The 21337-nt window shown below is 48.6% G+C and overlaps 8 protein-coding genes across 8 annotated transcripts; 1 reads left to right on the forward strand and 7 right to left on the reverse strand.

Moving 5' to 3' along the window:
• Positions 1 to 355: 355 nt before the first annotated feature.
• BJ212DRAFT_1332049 (anaphase-promoting complex, subunit 10-domain-containing protein) lies at positions 356 to 1455 on the forward strand. The gene is made up of 5 exons (XM_041334790.1): positions 356 to 565; positions 636 to 759; positions 814 to 874; positions 925 to 1103; positions 1151 to 1455. Exons 1-5 carry the CDS (start codon positions 454 to 456, stop codon positions 1269 to 1271), a joined length of 597 nt encoding a protein of 198 aa, XP_041196306.1. The 5' UTR covers positions 356 to 453; the 3' UTR covers positions 1272 to 1455.
• Positions 1456 to 1730: 275 nt separating this feature from the next.
• BJ212DRAFT_1332053 (tRNA synthetases class I-domain-containing protein) lies at positions 1731 to 6333 on the reverse strand. The gene is made up of 22 exons (XM_041334791.1): positions 6055 to 6333; positions 5931 to 5999; positions 5707 to 5871; positions 5437 to 5659; positions 5221 to 5385; positions 5093 to 5174; positions 4922 to 5041; positions 4756 to 4870; positions 4617 to 4705; positions 4346 to 4564; positions 4189 to 4292; positions 4049 to 4130; positions 3842 to 4000; positions 3619 to 3789; positions 3188 to 3566; positions 3010 to 3137; positions 2807 to 2962; positions 2551 to 2754; positions 2391 to 2484; positions 2166 to 2344; positions 1960 to 2109; positions 1731 to 1892 (listed from the first exon to the last, which is right to left on the reverse strand). Exons 2-22 carry the CDS (start codon positions 5995 to 5997, stop codon positions 1818 to 1820), a joined length of 3126 nt encoding a protein of 1041 aa, XP_041196307.1. The 5' UTR covers positions 5998 to 5999; positions 6055 to 6333; the 3' UTR covers positions 1731 to 1817.
• Positions 6334 to 6452: 119 nt separating this feature from the next.
• On the reverse strand, positions 6453 to 8970 carry BJ212DRAFT_1264836 (P-loop containing nucleoside triphosphate hydrolase protein; the record flags this gene model as incomplete). The annotated part of the gene is made up of 10 exons (XM_041330442.1): positions 6453 to 6568; positions 6620 to 6773; positions 6824 to 6880; positions 6933 to 6958; positions 7617 to 7702; positions 7751 to 8004; positions 8054 to 8354; positions 8403 to 8501; positions 8548 to 8771; positions 8821 to 8970. The coding sequence occupies 10 exons, from the start codon at positions 8968 to 8970 to the stop codon at positions 6453 to 6455; spliced, it is 1467 nt and encodes a 488-aa protein (XP_041196308.1).
• A 500-nt stretch (positions 8971 to 9470) lies between these two features.
• BJ212DRAFT_1264939 (P-loop containing nucleoside triphosphate hydrolase protein) lies at positions 9471 to 10409 on the reverse strand (the record flags this gene model as incomplete). Its single annotated transcript, XM_041330452.1, has 7 exons — positions 9471 to 9719; positions 9769 to 9844; positions 9899 to 9927; positions 9984 to 10046; positions 10127 to 10170; positions 10233 to 10313; positions 10379 to 10409. The coding sequence occupies 7 exons, from the start codon at positions 10407 to 10409 to the stop codon at positions 9471 to 9473; spliced, it is 573 nt and encodes a 190-aa protein (XP_041196309.1).
• A 703-nt stretch (positions 10410 to 11112) lies between these two features.
• On the reverse strand, positions 11113 to 14115 carry BJ212DRAFT_1477446 (uncharacterized protein; the record flags this gene model as incomplete). Its single annotated transcript, XM_041339550.1, has 5 exons — positions 11113 to 12063; positions 12110 to 12594; positions 12644 to 12761; positions 12811 to 13398; positions 13450 to 14115. The coding sequence occupies 5 exons, from the start codon at positions 14113 to 14115 to the stop codon at positions 11113 to 11115; spliced, it is 2808 nt and encodes a 935-aa protein (XP_041196310.1).
• Positions 14116 to 14250: 135 nt separating this feature from the next.
• On the reverse strand, positions 14251 to 16644 carry BJ212DRAFT_1332086 (pyridoxal phosphate-dependent transferase). The gene is made up of 10 exons (XM_041334792.1): positions 16391 to 16644; positions 16114 to 16301; positions 15750 to 16057; positions 15645 to 15703; positions 15544 to 15587; positions 15393 to 15496; positions 15252 to 15345; positions 15010 to 15197; positions 14749 to 14957; positions 14251 to 14688 (listed from the first exon to the last, which is right to left on the reverse strand). Exons 2-10 carry the CDS (start codon positions 16271 to 16273, stop codon positions 14448 to 14450), a joined length of 1407 nt encoding a protein of 468 aa, XP_041196311.1. The 5' UTR covers positions 16274 to 16301; positions 16391 to 16644; the 3' UTR covers positions 14251 to 14447.
• A 66-nt stretch (positions 16645 to 16710) lies between these two features.
• On the reverse strand, positions 16711 to 19824 carry BJ212DRAFT_1332093 (kinase-like domain-containing protein). The gene is made up of 5 exons (XM_041334793.1): positions 19467 to 19824; positions 19184 to 19406; positions 18880 to 18996; positions 18166 to 18812; positions 16711 to 18109 (listed from the first exon to the last, which is right to left on the reverse strand). The coding sequence occupies exons 1-5, from the start codon at positions 19692 to 19694 to the stop codon at positions 17018 to 17020; spliced, it is 2307 nt and encodes a 768-aa protein (XP_041196312.1). The 5' UTR covers positions 19695 to 19824; the 3' UTR covers positions 16711 to 17017.
• Positions 19825 to 20892, reverse strand: BJ212DRAFT_1332101 (uncharacterized protein). The gene is made up of 4 exons (XM_041334794.1): positions 20819 to 20892; positions 20618 to 20749; positions 20341 to 20364; positions 19825 to 20091 (listed from the first exon to the last, which is right to left on the reverse strand). The coding sequence occupies exons 2-4, from the start codon at positions 20699 to 20701 to the stop codon at positions 20044 to 20046; spliced, it is 156 nt and encodes a 51-aa protein (XP_041196313.1). The 5' UTR covers positions 20702 to 20749; positions 20819 to 20892; the 3' UTR covers positions 19825 to 20043.
• Between the last annotated feature and the right edge of the window lie 445 nt (positions 20893 to 21337).

Below are 21337 nucleotides of genomic sequence, written 5' to 3' on the forward strand. Positions count from 1 at the left end.
TATCCATGGGGCAGTGATAGTCGAGTCTGCGATGAAAACTTGAGAATATAAAGGACGGGGACATGTTTGATGCGCTAATGAGTCGAGGCTCCGGACTTTCTGCAGTGACAAGATCAGAACACGACAGACAGGAAATGAACTTATCTCTGTGAGCAGTTATCCTTGTGAAGAGAAAAAGTTGGCTCCATCTGTTCAAGGTGTAGTAGTCGCTAATTTAGTCAAGTAATAAATCCTAGAGTTCGCGGACATACTCGAACTCTAGGATCCATTAGCCATGAGATGAGAGGGCGACATCTTGCATGTGTCGTGTGACATGTTGGTCGTTGAACGGAATTATTATAACATATCATTGGGGAACGCACCAACTTGATTATCTGAACTTAAGTAATTACTGAAGTGACCTAAACCTGGGACTAGTCACTGCTACATACACTTCAGTGCTGGACGTCGACAATGGCCACTACTAACATTACCACGACCACAACTGCAGGACCGTCTACAGTAACAGCAGTCGTACAAAATGGTCCACCAATCCCAAAGGATGGCCTCCCTCTCATGCACTCAGGTTCGCTCTAGTTCTTTGATAGTGCTCGAACTAGCCTGTGAGTTAGTAGTGCTCACCCAGCTTCCTGCAGCTCGCACGCCTCCCGTACTACCATGGCCAGATATTGGACACCTTGCCAAGTGGTCTGTTTCTTCATACAAATTTGGGTTTGGTGCAGAGTGCCTTAGAGATGGGGATCCTGATACGTTCTGGCAGTGAGTATGATATCTTTCTGACGTACCCGACCCAACTGAGGAAGTTTTATTTAGCTCTGATGGCCCCCAGCCTCATTTTATCACGGTGGAGTTCCCTTGCAAAGTGGCAATTCAGGTACAGGAATCATTTCGCATGTGCCACCAGCGTTGACCGAAGTCAACCAGAAAATCAGTATATACCTTAGTTGGCCACAGGATGACTCGTACACCCCATCAACTCTTGCTATCCGTGCAGGAACTGGTCCCAGCGACCTTCAAGATGTACGGATCGCTACTTTGGAGAAACCGGACGGCTGGATAACGTTTGATGTTTCCTCAGAACCTGACGAAGATGGGAACTCGTTGTGAATTGTTTTTCGAACGCTGCTGATCCTCGTTAACTCTCTTCTAGTAAACCTGTCCATGCGTACGTGCTACAAGTTATCGTGGTGCAGAACCATATGAGCGGAAAGGACACCCACATACGAGGGCTCCGTGTCCTTGGTCCTCAGGAGTATGCACCTCGGACCTAGTATCTGCCGAGTGTGGCGCTGACACGAAATACAGAGAAGATGCTACTGATGGCGATCCTTTCCCTTGGAAGTCACCGGACTTCAAGATGCACGAAAGATTGCGGTGAACAGCATACATACCATGTGTATCATTGAATATTCTATCTTCTATGGAAAGTGGGCTAGACTGCTGTGGTTTATTACGGTGTGTACTTCTCTTGACCTTCTGTAGCAACCATTGGCTAACTCTCGACGCGGAAAATGTGTGGTTGATAACTGACATGTGCTCAACACTAGGAGAATGCAGCAGAATCAAGATATGACGCTGGTAGATGAAATTTGGCGGATGGGCTCCAAGAAACAAGAGGTCGAGAGGGTGAAGAGAGTTATCACTGACGATGAATGTCAAATATTCAATTGGCCGATCTCTGGGACGGATTTTGGGAGCCCCCATTACTGAGAAGTTTCAGAGACCTGCATTTGTCCCGTCAATGTGCTCAATAATAGGATTTTAGTTCTTTATGCTGCTGCTGTGCCTAGATTGCTACTATCCCGCTAACATGTACTCTAAGAGTTAGCCAGCTTTGCGAACATCTCTCTGGATTGCTCGAGAGTTGCACATTCCGTCTCGAATGTCTTTTTCTGTCGTGGTCAAGAATAAAAGGTTAACAACGTTCTAGATCTGGCGGTCAAAAGAGAGCAACGCCACCTTCTCTTCATTTGTTATTTGCACAACGGATGGCACGGTCTCAGCGTAGTCTGGTTGTGAAATAATCTTCACGATCTTTTCCAGATTGAGGCGCGCAAGCACGAGTTTCCTGTCACACTTGGCTATCTCAGCGTCAAGGTCAACAAGTCCCTTACAGTGAAACGAGTGAGGGTCACATTTACAACATGGGACTATTACACACATACCTTGACCAACACGTGGACTGTTGTGGTGGAGTTTATGACAGCCGACCCGCACCCCGCGGGAAGGGCTTTCACGTCCTCGATGACGTTTACAGCACTGCACCCCTTGATCAAAGTGATCATAGCTTGCGTCTGCGAGCGGAACAAATCGATCTCCTTGCTCGTCTGGGAATGAACGAATACTGGAAAAATGTCAGTACTAACCGCAGTTAAAGTATAACAACTCACATTGGATATTGGACTGGAGGTTGTAAGATGCAGCAAGCGACCTAGCTGCACGCACGGCAGACAGCACTACATCAAAATCTTTTTCTCTTCGGAACTGGTGAAGTCAGGATCCTGCTTCAATTCAGTAAAAGTAACTCTGAATGGCAGATGCATAACCCACATTGGTGGGGTAAGATGCTATCATGATGGAGGGGGTGGGATCTGTCGGACGCCTTGGCAGTCGCTGCCATAGCTCCTCCGTAACAAAGGGCATGAATGGATGAAGGAGGCGCAGACCATGATCCAGGCAAGTATATAATGTTTGTTGCGCTGACCTACGAGTCTGGAGGGGGACCGATACGTCGGTCAAAGGTTTCATCGCCTCCTGTGAACAAAAATATGAGATCGATACACATTTAAATTCAAAGCGGCCCCACAATATAGACGTCACAGAGCTCATATAACCAGAAATTGTAGGCTGACGTAGTCGCAGCCATGAAATTACGTTGTTGGAGCTGCGTGTTGATCTGTGTTGCGGCTATGTTGAGCTTGTGTAGGATCCAGCGTTCCACAAGACTTTCATTTCCAGTTGGCTTCAGAAGCAATGTAAACCCAAGAACTCATCGTGCAAGTGGCATACCTTCGCAGATGCCTCTGGCGAAAAACTGTCGTCAAGTTTGAGCATCGCAAACTTCGTAGCATTGAATATCTTGTTGCAGAACTTGCGGTATCCCTCTACTCGCAGGATTTCTAGGTTGATATCTCTGCCTAAACGCAAACTCAGTTATGTATGGTTCACATCGTAATGATCACCTTACCGCCGCCCGAGTATGCGCAGAGAGCAAACCTCAACCCATCCGTACCACATTCCGGAATGCCCTTCGGGAAATCCTTCTTCTGACCAGCGATCGCCTTGAGAATCTCCTTCTCATCAAGATTACCTTCATACAGCTTCTGATGGAGTTGCTCAAGTGGCAGCCCGTGGATGACGTCGATCGGGTCAATGACGTTACCGAGCGATTTGCTCATTTTACGTCCATGAGCATCGCGAATCATCGCGTGGCAGAGTACTTCAGAAAATGGCATCTGACCGGTAAGATAGATGCCCATGAGAACCATACGCGCCACCCAGAAGAAAAGGATGTCCCAGCCGGTTTCAAGGACGCTGGCAGGGTAATACTGAGAGAAGTCGGCGGTCTATTGGTGGACGATTAAAGCCAGTCAGTTTGCTATGTATGAAACATCGTGCCTTTTCTGGCCATCCCATGATTGAGAAGGGCCACAGTCCAGAGGAGAACCAAGTATCGAGGACATCTTCATCTTGCTCGAGCGTAAAATTCTTCCCATTTGCAAGGATCTTTGCACGTTCGGTTGCTTCTTCCACAGTCCGACCCACAACCCAGTTCTTTCCATCATTTCTCTGTATTCAAGAGTAAGTGTGCGGGAGTTGGACTGATCATTGAAATACGAACGTCGATATCTTCTCCCTCAATTCGAACGAAATAGGCTGGGCATCGGTGACCCCACCATAACTGCCGTGAGATACACCAGTCCTGTATGTTTTCAAGCCAGCGATACCAGTCTGCTTCACTCTGCTTGGGGCCAATCGAAAGTTCGCCTGCCCTCGTACGCTAAAATGATCGTTGAAAGAAAGTCGAGTGAGATATAATATGACTGACCTTGATTGCTTCTGCAGCAAGAGGTTGGCAATTCACCCACCACTGAGGCTTCAAGACAGGCTCGATGATGTCGCCTGATTTACTGCAAGAATACGTCGACTTCAGTCACCGATCGACTTGGAATCAGTACGGGCGCGTACCTGCAAATGGGGATCTGCATGGAATTATCCTTGGTCTCGACGAATAGGCCCAGATCTGTGAGCTTCTTTATGACCTCGCGCCGAGCGTGGAAGCGTTTCATCCCCTGAATGATGCATGTCGCTCAGATCAAAGTGTAATTTTCGCACACAGACGCACCTTGAAATGCTCTCCAGCATTTTCATTGAATGTTCCATCATCGTTCAAAATGTTGATGAAATCAAGCCCGTGACGGACACCAACCTCATAATCGTTCGGATCATGAGCTGGCGTGATCTTCACTGCACCAGTTCCAAACTCCTTATCTACGTTTTCGTCGACGATAATGGGAAGACGCCTGTTCAAGAATGGATGGATGGCAAACTTGCCATGAAGGTGCTACAAACGTATTTCAATCTTGATTATGATTTTTATCAATCATGAATATTACCTTGTATCGATCGTCATCTTGGTGCACTGCAATAGCTGTATCACCAAGCATTGTTTCCGGGCGGGTCGTAGCGACGACAATCCGTTCATCTATTGATAGAAATAAGAAACAAATGGTATGAAGATCAATTAGAACATACCTGATCCTTCAATTTGATATGCAAATGAGGTGATGACACCAAATTCGAATTTTTCCTTTGCGTCGTAGCCTGGGACGTTGAGCAAGGTACGGCCAGGAAGTTGTTTTTGGTCCACCTATGCAATACAACTTATGTCAATCGTCAACGGATGAATTCTTCGACTCACCTCAAGGTTCGAGAGGGTAGTATTCAACTGAACGCACCAATTAACAAGTCGATTGGCGCGGTAGATGATGCCATCCTCGTGGAGCCGACAAAACGTCTCAGTAACAGCTGTTGATAACGACTGGTATAACAGTCGATTAGATATGTGAGAGATGCTTAAAATTACACCCACGGGATTCATTGTGAAGGCGACACGGTCCCAGTCATAGCTTCCTCCAAGTCTCCTCAATTGATTAGTGATGCGTGCTTGGTAGCTAACACCATGTGAGAGAATGTTCCGTTCAGAAAACAACTACGTACTCATTTTTCCACTCCATCACCTTGCCCAAAAACACCTCTCGACCGAGATCGTGTCGGGTCTTGCCTTCCGCTTTGTATAATCGTTTTTCAACAACGGATTGTGTCGAGATTCCAGCGTGATCAAAACCTGGGACAAAGAGGGTAGTCTTTCCGAGCATCCGATTCCTGTCGTCGCTATGAGCATTACGATCATATCAGATACGGATTTATATTTACCAGCGTATTAAGCAATCCTGAATGGCAATAGTCAGTGCGTGACCGATATGCAGGCTTCCGGTGACGTTCGGGGGAGGCATCGGAATCACAAAGACGCCCTCTGGTTTGGTCTCGCCATTCTCCGTGGTCTGAGGCTTGAAGAAGCCTTGGGCCTCCCACCAATCGTACCAAGCAGACTCGACTGCGATAGGATTATACCCACTTGCCATCGGTTGAGACATATCTATACAGTGTCAAGAAAGAAAGAAAAAGAATGTGAAGAAAATGCACCTTTTTTCTCGCCCTTAGGAGTGGTGTTTACAAATGCAGGTTCCTGCTCCTTCTTCTCTTTGTCTGCCTTTGCCTTCTTTTCGCCAGCAGGAGTGTTAGTGGCTTGCTTGAGATGTTTAGCAGCGAGCTTCGCCTCTTTCTCTAGTCTCTTGGCCTCCTTTTTCGCTATATTCGACAGCCGATTAGATTGTGTCGAATTACTAGAGTAACAAGGGTCTGCTCACCTGCACTTTTCGAAGGACCATCAGACTCGGGAGTGACTAGGCCAGGATCGTTCGGAGTCGTTGCCATTGCTAAAGGTCGAATAGAATGTGATCGGTGTGGTAAATGAAAAGAAAGACCTCTGACTTTCTGAGTGACTACGTATCGATGCCTTGCTATAAACATCCACCTGCGATCAGATTGACTCGAACAAGCTATTCTTGACTGATATATTACGTAACAATATGCTGTAGCGCATACTTGCGTGCACGGTGATTCCGAATGACTCGAATCTTTGAGGGCTAGCGCTGACTGGTCGACTGGTGACCAGTGAATTTGCATTCCCTCCCACCCTGTTGTTCGAGCGTCATAAAATTGATCAACAAGCGGTGCCCCGTTAAGTTTGAGTTCTGAGATGAAACCACGACATATATCCAGTGAGAGAATACCCATCTACTTGATTTCAATGTGTTTGATGAAGAAACGGCAAGAGAATCACGATTAAAAGGGAATATCTATGCGTCCGGACCAAGAAGTCGTCAAGCCTACCACCGATCTCTGGCACCACCATATTCGCCGTGGCCACCTCCTCCCCCACCGCCGCCACCGTATCTTCCGCCTCCACCGCCTCCACGACCGCGACCCCCGCCGCCATAACGACCTGAATGGCCAGGGTCAACACATGAAACGGATAGACGTGCTAGAGACTTACTGCGGCCTCCCCCTCCTCCACTGTACATGGCCATTTCCTCCAGCTGTTGTGGAACATCGGCCTTCGCCTCACGCAAGATGGATATCAACTCGCGAGCAGACTTCGAGTTATCGGTGGTGAAGTACGTGTATGAGGTACCCTTCATACCGGCACGCTAAACAAAGTTAGAACCAAGAATAAGTGGGCTGAGTGAGAGCAACTTACTCCCGTGCGACCAATGCGATGGATATAATCTTCGCAGTTGTTAGGGAAGTCGTAGTTCTAGAGGGAAGTCAGCAGCTGATTAATAGCAATAAACCACTACGACACTCACAATCACATATCCGACATCCTTGACATCTGTGATGCCAGCAATGCAATGCAACCGCGTCACGTACAGAACAATAGAATAACATATGAACAGGCAACATGTAGCACATTGCAAAATCAATAACATGACAACAACCAAGAGACACAAGCGCGTCCAACATAACAGGGAACAAAGATCGGACGACTTCATACAAACATTATTCATGGCACGTCACAAGATCGGGGGACGTATAGCATGAACAAAGGGCATCGCGGTCCAGGAAGACAGGTACCAAGCGTGAAGCAGCGGACATATTGAGAGGAGGTATAGCCAGGAAGTCCGTGACGAGGGCTCCACATCCGGGACCATAGCACTTTGAATCCCTTTGGCCCTCACTGACGGGAGGACACAGGATGCTTTGGCGGATGGAACCTTGACGACTTGGAATCCTCTCGTGATCACGCGGTTCTGCTATAGCACGTCTCGCTCGAGAAGAAATTTATCCCTCAAGCCTGGCTGTAAGCACGGAGGGAGAGCAGTGTAATCATGACTCATCCCGTCTTGTTACACGCGTCAGTGAACACCAGAGTCACGAGCAAACACAACCCAGATAAAGTCGGGTCATTGCTACTTTAACCTGAGTGCTCGAAAAGCCCTCCCATTTGTAGGAGTCCCTGATGGAGCGCTTGCAAGAAATGGCACACGTACCTAAACCACGGGACGCAACGTCCGTGGCGATCAATATGGGTGAGCGACCCGCCTTGAATTCCCCGAGAACCCAATCACGTTCCCGCCTGTGGAAGCGCTTAGTAGAGATCGAACGAGTAGCAGATAAAACCTACTGTTCTTTGTCACCATGGATGGCAAGAGCTGGCCAGCCGTCTTGACGAAGGTATTTGGTGATATCGTCCGCAACGCGTTTCGTCCCGACAAATATGAGTACCTTAGCATTCTCAGAGCTGATCTGATCAAGATGTCTGATCAGCTTGGCACGCTTCTCGAAGTCACTGCAGACTTCGACAATCTGCTGGATGTTGTGGTTGGCAGTGAGTTCCATAGACCCGATGTTAACCTGAATCATGTCTTTCAGGAAGTCCTGCAGATAGTGAGCTTAATCGTCCAACCATAAAATATGGATTGCTTACATTTGCGAGTTTCTGCACATCCTTCGGCCATGTAGCACTAAACATCAGTGTCTGACGATCAGGGCGAATCTGAGATACAATCTTGCGTATCTGGGGCTCGAAACCCATATCCAACATGCGATCGGCCTCATCCATGACTAAATACGTGACACGACGAAGATTGGTTTTTGATGTCTCCAACATATCGATGAGTCGTCCAGGAGTGGCGATCACGACCTCGACGCCACGTTGCAGGTCACGAATTTGGGGACCCTTGGGAGCGCCACCGTAAATGGCAGTGTTACGGATGCGAGAGCTCGACCTATATACTACATCAGCGAAATCCAACGTGATGAGTTGACAAACATACCCAAACTTCGTGCACTCCTGCTGAATTTGTACAGCAAGCTCACGGGTGGGCGCAAGGACAAGTGCGATCGGACCGTCGCCGGGCGCAAGTAGAGGTTGACTAATTCCTAGTGAGTAAATCATCAGACGGTGAGATACACACGTACGCATTGATATGAAGCATGGCGGGTAGAGCGAAAGAAATCGTTTTCCCACTCCCTGTTTGAGCGATCGCAACCACATCTCTGCCACTCAGTGCCATAGGCCATGCTTGACATTGAATGGGAGTTGGCGCGGCAAAGCCTTGTGCACGAATCGACGCCAAGATGTATTCAGGAAACCCTGCCTCATCAAAAGATGTGACAGGTCTGGGAACACTTCGTCCTTGGACCTTCAGGAAATCATCAGCGATTGTTGGCTTTCCACAAATTCTCACGTACCTTGATTTCTTTGGTTTTCCGAAAGTCTTCCACCTCTCTTTCAGTCATAGCTGAAACACGCTTGTCCTCGACATAGAAATTCTTCTCAAAACGCTCGAGCTTTTGTGACGCCCAATCGATCATTCTAAGACCACCGCCTAAACCTCCCATTTTGTCTTCGTAACCACCGCCACCACCCCATCCTCCTCCACCCCCGTAGCCGCCACCTCCACCATAACCGCCGCCATAATTACCGTGACTCTGGACAAGGACATCAGCAAAATGCATGGTTTCTCCAGTAAGAAGCTTTACCATAATGTTGTCTATAGCGTGAACTAGAGAATCGGAAAACAAGGATGTTGCGAGGATCCGAAAGCGTGGCGGTTAGAGAGCAAGAAACAAAGAGCACACTGGAAAAAATGCGTTCGATTTGGAGTAAATAAACCACAATATGCTTACGTGATATTCTTCTCAGATACTCGAAATATTCTAAGTACACATGATCCCAAATATTAGGGCAATACATAATGCAACCAGTTTGGTCTGTGCGGGGTATATATGTAAAATGACGTGCATGAGGGTGATCATAGCCGAAGTTCGGACCTGATGCGACTTCGATGGGCGTAATAAATCAAGACATTGTGAGTAGCATCGCAGATATTCTGCATCCATCACATCACGATGCAGGGTTTGCGGCGTAGCCGGCGTGAAGCCTTCTTCATGGGTGGTTCATCTGGGTAGCGTATAAGCATCTGCTTGACAAGTTCTTGGAAGACATCGTTAATGTGCCAATCACGCTTGGCTGATGTTTCGTAGAATGGTATCTTCCAAAGCGCAACCAGGCATTGTATCGTGCTTCTTGCCACTTCTCGTTCCGTGACGAGGTCGAGCTTTGTCCCAACAACAACGATAGGAACATCCTGCGTATAATGGTAGTCACTGTATTCGGTGATATTCAACGGCACTTACGCTATCCATTCCCTTCACTCGATGTATTTGCTGTCGAAGATTGTCCAGCTCCCTAAGACTTGCTTCTTGTGTGAGGCTGCGGTGACATCAGTAGGTCAAAATAAATCAAGCTATTTCTTGTAATGCTTACCTGAAGACTAACACGAATCCCTGGCCGGACTGTAGGGAACTGGTGTGAGTTCGACACTATACATCCCAAGATCATCAATATTTACTTTAATGTAAAGCTCTTTCAGAGCAGTAAATTGCTCAGCACCAGCAGTATCCAGTACTTCTAGCTGCAAGGAAACAGATGGTTAGAAATGACATTAGCAAAAGGTGTTGGGGGTAGTAGGAACACACGCGATCCGAGTCTCACCGAAGTCTTTACGCCATCAATATCGAGGATACGCCGATAAGCTTCTGCAAAACGATGCAGTAAGCCCCTCACGTCACATTGAAATAGACTATCGTTGAGGATGCACCTTCGATTGTGGGGTCATAGTTCTCCAGGAAGACATCTTGAACAAATCGCACCGTCAACGCAGACTTCCCTACTCCTCCAGCTACAACATATGAAACAATACAGTAGTCACAAATGAACAAATAACATAATGAACAGATAACATACCTCCTAGGACGACGACATTGAAGTGCCTCATATTTTGAGAGGTGGGTATGAGATAAGGAGCCAACGGGTGCACGCGCACTGCACACTGGCAAGTGATGCAACCTGTGCCAGGGTGTGGGAAGTAATCGAAAGCATGCACGACGCGTCTAAAATAGTTTCTCAGCGGCAGGGACTGAGATGCGAGAATCGGGAGAGCAAGAGAAGCGAGAGCGCAAGCAGTGAGTGTGGTTAGAAACCATAAAGACGAATGAGATCAATTGTTAATATTGATGTACTTCGCTAACGTGTTTTTCGGAGCATCAATCGCGTAGCAGTCGTGTCCTAAAAATTTAAACATGCTTCCTTTGAGTGGTTCGTGAAGTAATGATGCGCAACGGAAGCAGAATGCACAATCCGTGACGATCGGTCGATCTACTTCAATTGGCTTGCTATTATAATCAGATGGCAGGAATTTGAAGATAACCTGGTTTTTTTTGAATTGTCCGGTGGGGCGGGTAAGACAGCCTGGTCAAGTAGAAACCTCACGTTCCACCAACCTTGTTATATTGCATAATACAATACAAATGATGATATGCCGAAACGAAGGAGTGACATGTAGGAGGCATCTTGAGAGTGCTTCATAATGAAAGAGGGATGAGTAGGGAAAGGAGTAAGAGAATGCAGTTGAACGTGACAAGAATTAGATAACGCGATAAGAATTATGGACATGAAATATGGGCCCGCACATCTTGAAATCATGTCGGCCAGCCACCTGCAATCCTAGCAGCACCAAAACCAACACGCCCCATAATATTCCAAAGAGCAGAAGTGCCATCATAACCAAAGCCTTCGCCAGGTCCTTGCATGCTGTTGAAACTCGACCAGGCAGCGCGGTCATATACTGTTGGGCCACCAACAGGCGAATATTGCGCCCCGATGGCTGGCAGACGCGAAGTCATGCAGAGAAATACAAGCGCCATAGCCCCAGCACTGATGAGTGCCTGCCGAGCAGCCCCAGCAAGCCAAGCGTCGCCCCCCTCTTCGCCCCCTTCGTTTCCGCCCTTGCCGATGACATAGGTATTGTAGATTTTGTAAAAACGGTTCTGACGACGCGGCTGACGCTTAGTCGTCGAGCAGGCAATCAGCTCATCTATCATCTCGCATTCCACGCCGAGTTCTTCCTTCAGCGCTTTCCATTCCTCGACGGCGTCTGCTGAGATTCCTCCGGGAACGCCACGTATTGGTATGGTGATGCCTTTGTGTCGGTCCATCAATGCATTATTGACTTGCTCGAGCTCGGTCACAAAGTTGTAGGAAGGAGGTGCATCGTTCAGGTGAGGAGAGTCCAGGTGCCCCTTGGGCGTGGGAGGGAGGACAGTTGATGATGAAGATGCGAGTGCCTCGTCATCTTCTGCGGTGACCTGCGGTGAGACGGGTCGAGAGATTTCTAACTCTGGCTCATCTGTTTGGATTTCGATACTCGATGTGATCCGTGGCAATTCTGGATCGGTTTGGACTGCAATGATGCCGAGGGGGACTTCTTCCGTTTGAATGGAGGACGAAGAAGTAAGAACTTCTAGTTCTGGATCTGTCTGCATTGCACACGCTGATGTATACTCTGCAGCGTCGTGTTGCGTGAATGTGTCAGTGTATTTCTTAGTTTCTGAGAAAGTGACGATCTCGGCTTTGTTAGTACGACCAACTTTCTGTTTGAGGTGTCAGATGCGAGACACAAATGTGAAGATTACTTACCCTCTTCTTCCGGGTTATTATGGTTTGAATGACATCCTCCTCATCTTCCGTATCCTCATTCAGATCTAGCTCTAATTCGCCACTATCTTCCTCATCCTCGAGTCCATCGTCCTCGCCACCCCAGCTTTCACCCATCTTTCCCATAAGTTCAGCGCCCAGGCTCTTGCTCATAGTATTCGCCGCACTAGAGTGCCCGCTTCCTGCAGCAGCGTTTGTTGCAGCACTGCGCATCTCGTCCATATCAAACCGCATGCGGTCGATGGTCTCCTTGAGCATGAGGTTTTCCTGCTTCTGCTCATCGAGCTGGGCGTGGGCTTGTTGCGCAATGGCCAGCTCCTCTTCAAGATGTGCGAGGCGATCTTCGTAGGATGACGCTTCTTTAGCCCACTTCGCAGCTTCGAGTGACTGGAGCGCGGCAGCATCTCGGTAATCTTTGATGTCTTGGTCTCGACGGCGGAGCTGGTTGCGATAGCGTTCAGATTCCGCTACAATGATGTGAGTCACATTTTTTTCGAGGTCTTGCAGCGAACCTACCGCACTGCTCCTGGTATTGTTTCTGTAAACTTTGGTAAGACGAACGTGCATTCTCCAAACTTTTCTCCAACTTTGCGATTTCGGATTCCAACGCCGTAATTTGGGTTGAGTTGGTTCGCTAAATGACATCGATCAGATACTGTTCACGCACTTCACGCATTACATACCTCCTTCGTTCGGAGCTCCTTCTCCTCCCGCTTGGTAGAGGTAAGTTCACTCTTGAGTTCTTCCAAGCGCCCCTGCATCTCATCCAAGTCCATGTCGTGCTCATTCAGCCTGTTCTCAAGTGTCCTCTCAGCCTCGATCAGCTTCCGCCCAAGCTCTGCATTAGCCTTCTGCAATGCCTCCAGCCGCTCTGTGGGTTCAAGTGACACAGTCGATGACGCTGCAGACCGTTCCATAACTAAGCTTAAAGATGACTCATTCTCGCCATCAGAATCCGAGTCAGATACTGAGCGTGGCATGGGCAATGAGGAGAGTTGGTGCGTAAAGCTGTGGCCTTTCTGTGGGTAATCAAAGGACGAGTCCATGTCAGGTGAATGTTCTCCCGAAGAGAGGTGATCCCGGTCTGGAGATGAGTAGTGGATCCCGATGCTAGTGAAGGGCTGCGACTGGGTACGGGAGTGCGGCCGCGCGAAAGGTGGCGAACCAACCGAGTTAGGCGAGAAGAGTCCTATGGAAATGCTCGAGGGACTCGTTGGATTTGACGGGGTGCGCGTTCGACCAAACACACTGGGACTGGAGGAGAAAGACGACTTATTGCAGTTAAGTTCAACATGTGAATATACTTAGAAGGAGTTGCGCACTTCTGAGTCACTAAGAGCGCGCTGAGATCCGCCATCAATACTTTTGCGTCTGCTGGCAGGTGCAGGGCGCTTTGACCAGCTTGAAGGGGGCTGTGCGTCCAACGGGGTTGTTCGCTGTCGTCGCGACGTATCAAAGGCAGAGCCAATCGCTGTGTTGGGCGTCTTGGGTGGCACGGACGGTGGTCGGCTGGAGACGCGTGAAGTTCCTACCGAGCTTCTGCTAGATGATCGCGAGTGGTTGGTGCGAGAAAAGGGATTGCGCCCTCGATCGTCGGGCAGCGTTACATCCTCTTCCAATGGCGAATTATTTGGGCTGTCTCGTGGGCTGTGCCTCGTCCTCTCTGCAACGACCTGGAGCAAAATCTGAGGTGTAACTTCAATTCCGGGACTGCGCGCGAGGATTTCCTTGAGCGCGCCCATCTCGCGATCGTCGAGCAGGTCGACGCCATTATACGAGTCCGAGAATGCACTGAGTACATCTGGGAGTGCATCTGCGGGTATCGCTGGTTCTCCTGATTGGATTTCACGCGAATCTGGGTGTCTGTTAAATATGTCGTAGAGTTCTTGTTCGATGTCTGATACTGATTGCCTGTTACGCCCAAAGTTCGACTGGAAGCAGGTTTTTGGGTTAGAATTGGCCTTCTTCGCGCATAAGACACGTACCATGATGAGCTGATGATGAGAAAAGGGAAATATTGGTTTGTACGATGCACTTACTTTCCACTACTTCAATGAAATTGCTCAAGCATGCTTTGGCTGCCACAGTAACCAAACATGACTTTGATCGTCCACAACGCTCGCCAAACACGGCCGTCAATAAATGAACAGCACGTGACAATGTTTAACACAAAGGGCTTCTTCAAGTTACTGGAATGTATGAGTGGCTCCCGACGCTTGAAGCACTCATCTCAATTGTATCCAAGGGTGACTAAATGACTTTGACAGAATATTAATGAGAGTATCTACGTGTTTGGTATTTTGCAGTCGATCCAACCCTTCTACGCTTCTCCTCTCTCCTTCAACAACACAGCTCTGAGGCGCTTCAGAGCCTCATTTACTTGTTCCTCCGTACACAAAGAGAACGAGGCCCTCACAAATGCCGTCTTGCGTCCGTTGGGAAGGAAGACCATACCAGGGAGTGCGAGCACACCGCCTTCATATGCCTTGGTTCGTATGAGGTCTTCTGAGTCACCCTCAACTACGCAGGGCGTCTGACTTGGTGAGAGAAGTAGCTTGAACCTATTGTAATGTCATTGTTAACATATCATCTAGATCGACATCGAATAGAGGGGCACAGACCAGAAGAACATGCCCGCTTCAGGGGTGCACCATTCTACAAGTCCACCGAGGTGCGCATTTAGAGCAGATTCAAACACATCGCGTTTCTCGCGGTAGAAGTCGGCAACGGCCCGTGTATGGGCGAAGAAATTGCTGTAGCCCCATTCTTCAACCAGTGCAAGGGTGATGGCCTGAATGAGTGATGAGGCTTGCAGGTTGGCCGTCGCAGTCTGATTGAATGTAAGATACACAGCACAGGCGGATATATCTTCTTGCACGTACATGTAAGTCCATGGAATCAATAATAGGCTTCGGGCCCGATGCAAAGCCCATGCGCATGCCTGCGGAGAGAATCTTGGAGAAGCTATCGAACCGGATAACCCGACCGACCTCGGGCTCGTCAAGTTCCAGCTGGAAGTACGACAGCGGCCGAGCTGCTTTTCCAAAGTACAGGTAGAAGTAGGGATCGTCTGGGTAAAGGGACGATTCAATCTACTCCGCCAAGAACAGGAAATGTGGCCCACCTTCGAGAATCAAAAAATTGTGTTCGCGTGCAAGTTGCAACACTTCTTTGCGACGCTTAAGAGTCGCAGTCATACCGGTAGGGTTGCAGCCATACTGCATTATGGTTATTTTGGTCCACAGATAGAATAGATAGAACTTACGGGCACGGTGTATAAGGTCCTCGGCTTCGGCTTTCCGACAGGCCAATTCTCCAAAATATCGCGCAACAAATGAGAACATATCCCATTCGCGTCCGTTTCCACCTCTGAAATATATTGAGCACGAGAAGATGAACACCAGAATACGACCAACCGATCTGCTCGCAGTGCAGAGCTTTAAACATTGGGATGACACCACTGAATAGATGGCAATCAGCAAAATGCCGACTTCTCTTCAGACTATGTTTAACTCACGCATACACTGGAGACTCCACGAGAACAGCATCTCCAGGGTTCACTAAAGTGTTGACCGCCTGCGGAAACATGAGAACCATCATCCATTTTTAAAGAGCTCTTGACCTTATAAATCAAGTCCTGCGAACCACAGCCCATGGTTAAACTCCATCCCTCGCCTGATTTCCGGCCATGAGAGAGCGCTTGCAATCCTATGAACCACTTCAGGAGACGAGGAAGACCGCCTGTGGGACCGTATTGCAGGCCAGCCGAAAGATCCTTTCCAGATAGCGAGATTGACTGTTCCTGCGATGGGTCCGTAGGGGAGGCAATATTGAAAGACAATGATTTAAAGGGAAACATAGCATCGTTGGGTTTTCCGGCTAGAAATGATATCACACCTGGCTTATTTTCCAATGGGAACAGCCCACGAACTGAAGTGGTATTGTTAAAACATCACTGTCGATGACTCGTGAGATCAGAAACGTACTAGGACTAGGCCTCCGTTCTTTGGCAGCATCGGACAAAAACTCCGTGTAGAAGTCTGCTGGAAGGGATTTGACGACCTTCCCGACAGTATACCCGTTAGTTTCAACGGGAGTGCTGACACCAGAAGCTGAGACGATGATTCCATCGGAGTGTGTGGCCATTTGAGGAGCTGGTTAATGCTTAATAGTCCTGCAGAGATAAAACGAAAAGAGATAGATACAAAATAAAATAAAATCGCGTCACAGTGAGGGTGAACATGATGGCACACATATACCCACCTTTTATAATCAAGATAGCAGTGAACTTTTACTGAAGCTTGAACGAATATGTGATGATGAGCACCGGATTGCAGTGTGTTGTGAAGCTGCTAGCAAGGCACTGATCGAGTCATCTCGCGTATTACTCGCTCCTGCTGATCTGATACATTGCGAGTTACATACTTATCAGTATGTAAAAGGGCTGCCGCGGGAAGGCTGCTCTATACCTATCGCGGAGCAGATGATGGGAAAAGGAGGACCCGATTATCGCAAACGCCAAATGCTAATACGTACTTACTCCAAACCAGATATTTTTAGACGTTGTGGGGCACAGCTTCAAGTTGTTATGTTTAAGGACACGATATAGATTTCGTGTCATCCTTGCCACCAGTAACGTATAGCAAGCTACCTAATTCTATGCTGCCTCTTGGAAGGGAAGCAAAAAAGAGTATAAAAATCACAGATGCAGTGGAAATACATAGGTCTAGAAGAAGAAGTGGATGTGAGTTTAAGTCAGGAATGAGTGGAAACTGTAGGCGGCCGTTCGCCGCTATGGTGCAGAGAGAGTATGAGAAGTCGTCTAGGTGACAGTCCGAGAGATATCATAATGTGTTGAAAGTGCTGTACAAAAAACTGCCTGCCCCAACCTCAGTGCGCGTCATCTGAGAAGTCAGAAAGAGGGACGGGGGAGGTAGCTGTGAGGGAAACAGATGGACGTCGCCGCTTTACTTCAATAGGAACCGTCTCTTCATCACTCTCGTCCTCATCTACCTCTTCATACATGAGGCTAGTGCTAGCCTGTAAAGCCTCCGACTCCGCTTGGCGATCCCTGTGAGTATCGCGAAAGAAACTGGAGTCGTCGTCGAGGTCGTCGTAGTCATCCTCGCTCGTCGCGCTAGATTCCGATTCGTATGCGACTTGCTGCAAGGGACTGGGGCTTTGAGTAGCTGAGCGAATAGGGAGATGCCGACCGTGCCCGGAGTCGTACAAGGACGGATCGGGAACGGCTGAAGTCGGGGGAGTAATGTAGATACGTTCAGGTTGTGGGTGTCGTAACACGACGGGAGAATGACAGATTGATTGATTGAGGCCTAAAGGTAAGTTTGACGAAATGAGGCTGCTCGGGTCATTGCATACGCCACCAGCGCCCAAGAACATCGCATCATCCGGAAGGGGAGTGTTGGCATTGTCTCTACCATGGCTGGTATGACCTAGAGAGGATGATGCACTAGGTCGACTTTGATCAAGTGGAAGAAGGGCCTTGAACTCTCTCTGTCGTGAAGGAGGGCGACTGACACGGGAGTCACGCGCCCTGCTGTTGGATGCATTCCGGGCCCACCTCTCGATTGATTCTTCTCTCCTTCCCATATTTGGCGTTGAGTCGTTACGCACAATGACAGAGCGCGCACCACCACGACGCTTCCCCTCATCGAATTCTGAACTTGACATTCGCGCACTAGCACTTTTGTGCCGCTCTACCGCAATTGTAGGCGAGGAACACACACCAAAGTCGTCGTCTTCATCATGGTGTGATGACGTGGCACGCGAAGGACGAACGCCCTTGAGTAATGAGGATATGCGACGTGTGAGGCGCTTTGGCCAGCCCCAGCTGAAGCGGACGGTAGTCATCGCAGTGCGGGTGTCAGACTCCGTGACCATCACCATGTCAATCCTGGAGGGTGATGTTTGGCGAAGCCATTCTTGGTGATGTGGGATATCCCGCAGGAACCAATCAAACCGCTACGTGTGAAATGGGAGATATGGGAGCCAAAACATGCAGAATGAAATTGACGAACCTTTGCTTGATCAAGAGTCATGCGCTTGTTTGGATCTTTTTCAAGCAGTTTGTCGAGAAGATTCATGACAACAAATCCCTCGGACTTTTTATCCTTAGGTTTTCGCCCGCCAGTTGGAAGGCAATCGTAACCCATAGTGTCTTCTGGCTCCCAGTCATTTTTGCATATGATATTGTAGAGCATATACTCGCTCGAATCTGGGGCTCTGAACGGGATTTTGCCGAAAAGAAGGCAGTACAAGGTGACACCAAGAGCCCATACATCAATGGCTTTCGTAATCTGCAGCCGGTGGGACGTGTTCGGGCGGACAGTGGAAGAGGAACCTATATGTGGTGCGGACCTCAAGGATGGCAGTGTGGTCGAGGTGGCAGAAGCGGATATAGATGGTGAAGGATCACCATTATACTCAGCGATGACTTCAGGGGCAAGAAATGGTGGGGTTCCAGCGCGCTTGGAAAGGTCCGAATCATCCAGCAAAATGGGGTCATTAGCGTCATCTAGGGCATTTCCACGCCCTGCAGCCGCGAGGCGCTGCGCGTACGAGAAATGCGAGACCCCAAAATCACTGATCTTGACCATCTGGCGATCCGCAGTCCAGAGAAGGTTAGCGGGCTTTATGTCACGGTGAATAATCCCCTGGTAATGGACTGTGTGTTGAGAAGGCAAGGAATTGTCCGGATTAGCCTGTGGTGATGAGAATGCTATTAAGCTTACGATATTCGAGGCCGAGGATAACATCGCGGCATATTCGTCGACATTGGTCAACTTGCAGCACAGGCTCATTCTGCTCGTTGCGCCACTTGATTTCTCCGCCGCTTAGATATTCCATGACTAGAAGTGAGGCTGTGAGTACATGGCTTCCTGACATAAGTAAACCTTCCTATCATACTGTTTCCTAGACTGCAGCCACAAGGTCATAATTTCTCAGCTGAGACACTCACCCATGGCCTGTAGTCAGGAAGTAGATAGGCGGCACGATTCTCCGATTCCACGGAAAATAGCGAGACTGAATGCTTACCCATGTATATCCGATCATTCAGCTTGTCGTCGATAACCTCCAACAAGCGAACGACATGCCCATGACGACATTTTTTCATTATTGCAATCTCTTTCCGTATTTTATGCTCAAGGCTTCCAAGTTTTTCTGTAAGTGGAGTGTGAGACGACGCAGGAATGTTTCGCCTGCGGAGCATGTTCATCTTCTCGGCGCGTGGGTTATTACGTTTGACAGCCTTTATGGCCTGATGGACGCCATGTTAACAAGATGGCACCAAATAAGTGGGCAAAGAATGACAACTAACCAACTCGCGACGATTATCCGACAAGTCCCAACACACCCATACTTCGCCATGCTGACCCTTTCCGACTCGGTGTCCGCGCAAATACTGGTTCACGATAGGTCTGCGGTCATCATTATACCTGTAGCGTAGTTCAGCTGTCATCCGAACGCTGCCTGGCGGATCGAATGGGAGTCCTGAGGGGTCTTCTACAGCATGCACACTACTTGCTGAGTCTATGTCGGAAGACATTTTGTTTGAGGACTCATGAAGTCCTTTGCAAGGAAATAATCTGCGAATCAATGAAAGGGAAATGTTTGTTGAATAGACTGGAAGACTGTGGAAGACGAGGAAAGGGAAAGGAGATCAAACAGCGACGCTTCAAAGAAACTGCAATCTAAAGCAGCGTATAACGACCAAATTTGGGATACGGCTGACCCCAGACACTCCATAATGCAACAGCCTTATTAGATTACAGATTTCACGGACTACGTCTATCACAAATTTGGATGGTAAACGTTTTAATCAAGATATTAATGCAGCCCTGCCATCAAGGTACACTCTCCATGTAGCGTCCTTTTGCCGACCGCTTATCGTATCTTTAACGAGGGCAAGCACATTTATCCTCCTCTTTGACGTCTTTCATAACCTGTACAAGACAAATATGTCAGTACAGGGTGCCACGGGTAGCAGAAGTTTTAAATTGGACCCTCCCTGCACTCCCAAGGGAACCCTCGAAGTTCAGGCAGAGAGGCCGTCATGGGGTGTCTTCGAAATCAAACGACAACGTGGAAATATCCCTCCCCCTCCTACAGATCATATTATCCTTTTGTCATTTTAATATCCAACGCCCGAATTTTACGCCGAGGCAGTCTATCAGTTAAGAAAAGCTCCTCACCTGTTCGACATGACGTCCGCACCCCTGTTTGAAAGGACACGTCAGCTGGATCTCAGCCTATCACTGCAAGAGAGGGTATGTGTAAATAGACAAAGTTCGCGGGTCGGGCCTGCGTTCTCTTAATCTCATGATACTTCCGCCCTCAGCGTCCGCGGAAGCACTATGAACCCTCAGCCAATCACCATGCGCATCGCTACATCGTGCGTGCATGTGCTGCCGCCTCCAACCGGGATAGTACGATGGATTACACAACATCACCAAGGAGACAATTGCTTACCTTCCAGCTAGTTTTACCGCATTTGTCACATTTGACTGCATAGCACATGTCGACGAGGACTACGGACGCTTCTTCATGACCCATTGTTATCTCGGTTGTTTACTGAGGAGGTAGGTTAAGGTAATAAAGTCACTGGTAGACGTGTGATAGACAAGTGACACTGGCGTGAGTTACATCATGATGTCGGTCAATCCCTCTTACCTTTGATCTGACAGCAGAAGATGCCGCACGCCGTGTGGCGAAGCAGTGGCAGAAGTGTGAGAGTGATTCGCGGGAGCGTCTTGCGACTCTTATCGGGTCTTCATCTTTATACTCCCTCCTCAGACATATTTGGCCATCTACGCCAAATCTACGCTCACATAAGCCAAGATAGGCAAGGAAACCTCGAGACTGAGCACGAGGCGTCCTCCCCATGCCAGATTGATATTATCCTCCACTAAGATCTAAACCTCAGGTGAACTCAAGGGAAAACAACATAACGCGGGACGTAAAATTAAACGCGTCGCTTTCGCTGGGATTTGTTGACTTTAATGGCCATTGGCTGGTCTGGATTTCCGCATTACTGCAGATTACTGCCGGGTGCCCCATATCCCCCAAGAAGGTCGACATATTAATCTCACTCAGGGTCGCACTTATCGGCTGGACCTGGAACCGCCGATATGAACCGCACGCGAATGATCTGAGCGACCGGTTTTCCTCGTACGTACCCGCCTGCTAGCA

The sequence above is a fragment of the Suillus subaureus genome (assembly GCF_016647635.1).
Source record: "Suillus subaureus strain MN1 chromosome Unknown BJ212scaffold_6, whole genome shotgun sequence".
NCBI classification, from domain to species: Eukaryota; Fungi; Basidiomycota; class Agaricomycetes; order Boletales; family Suillaceae; genus Suillus; species Suillus subaureus.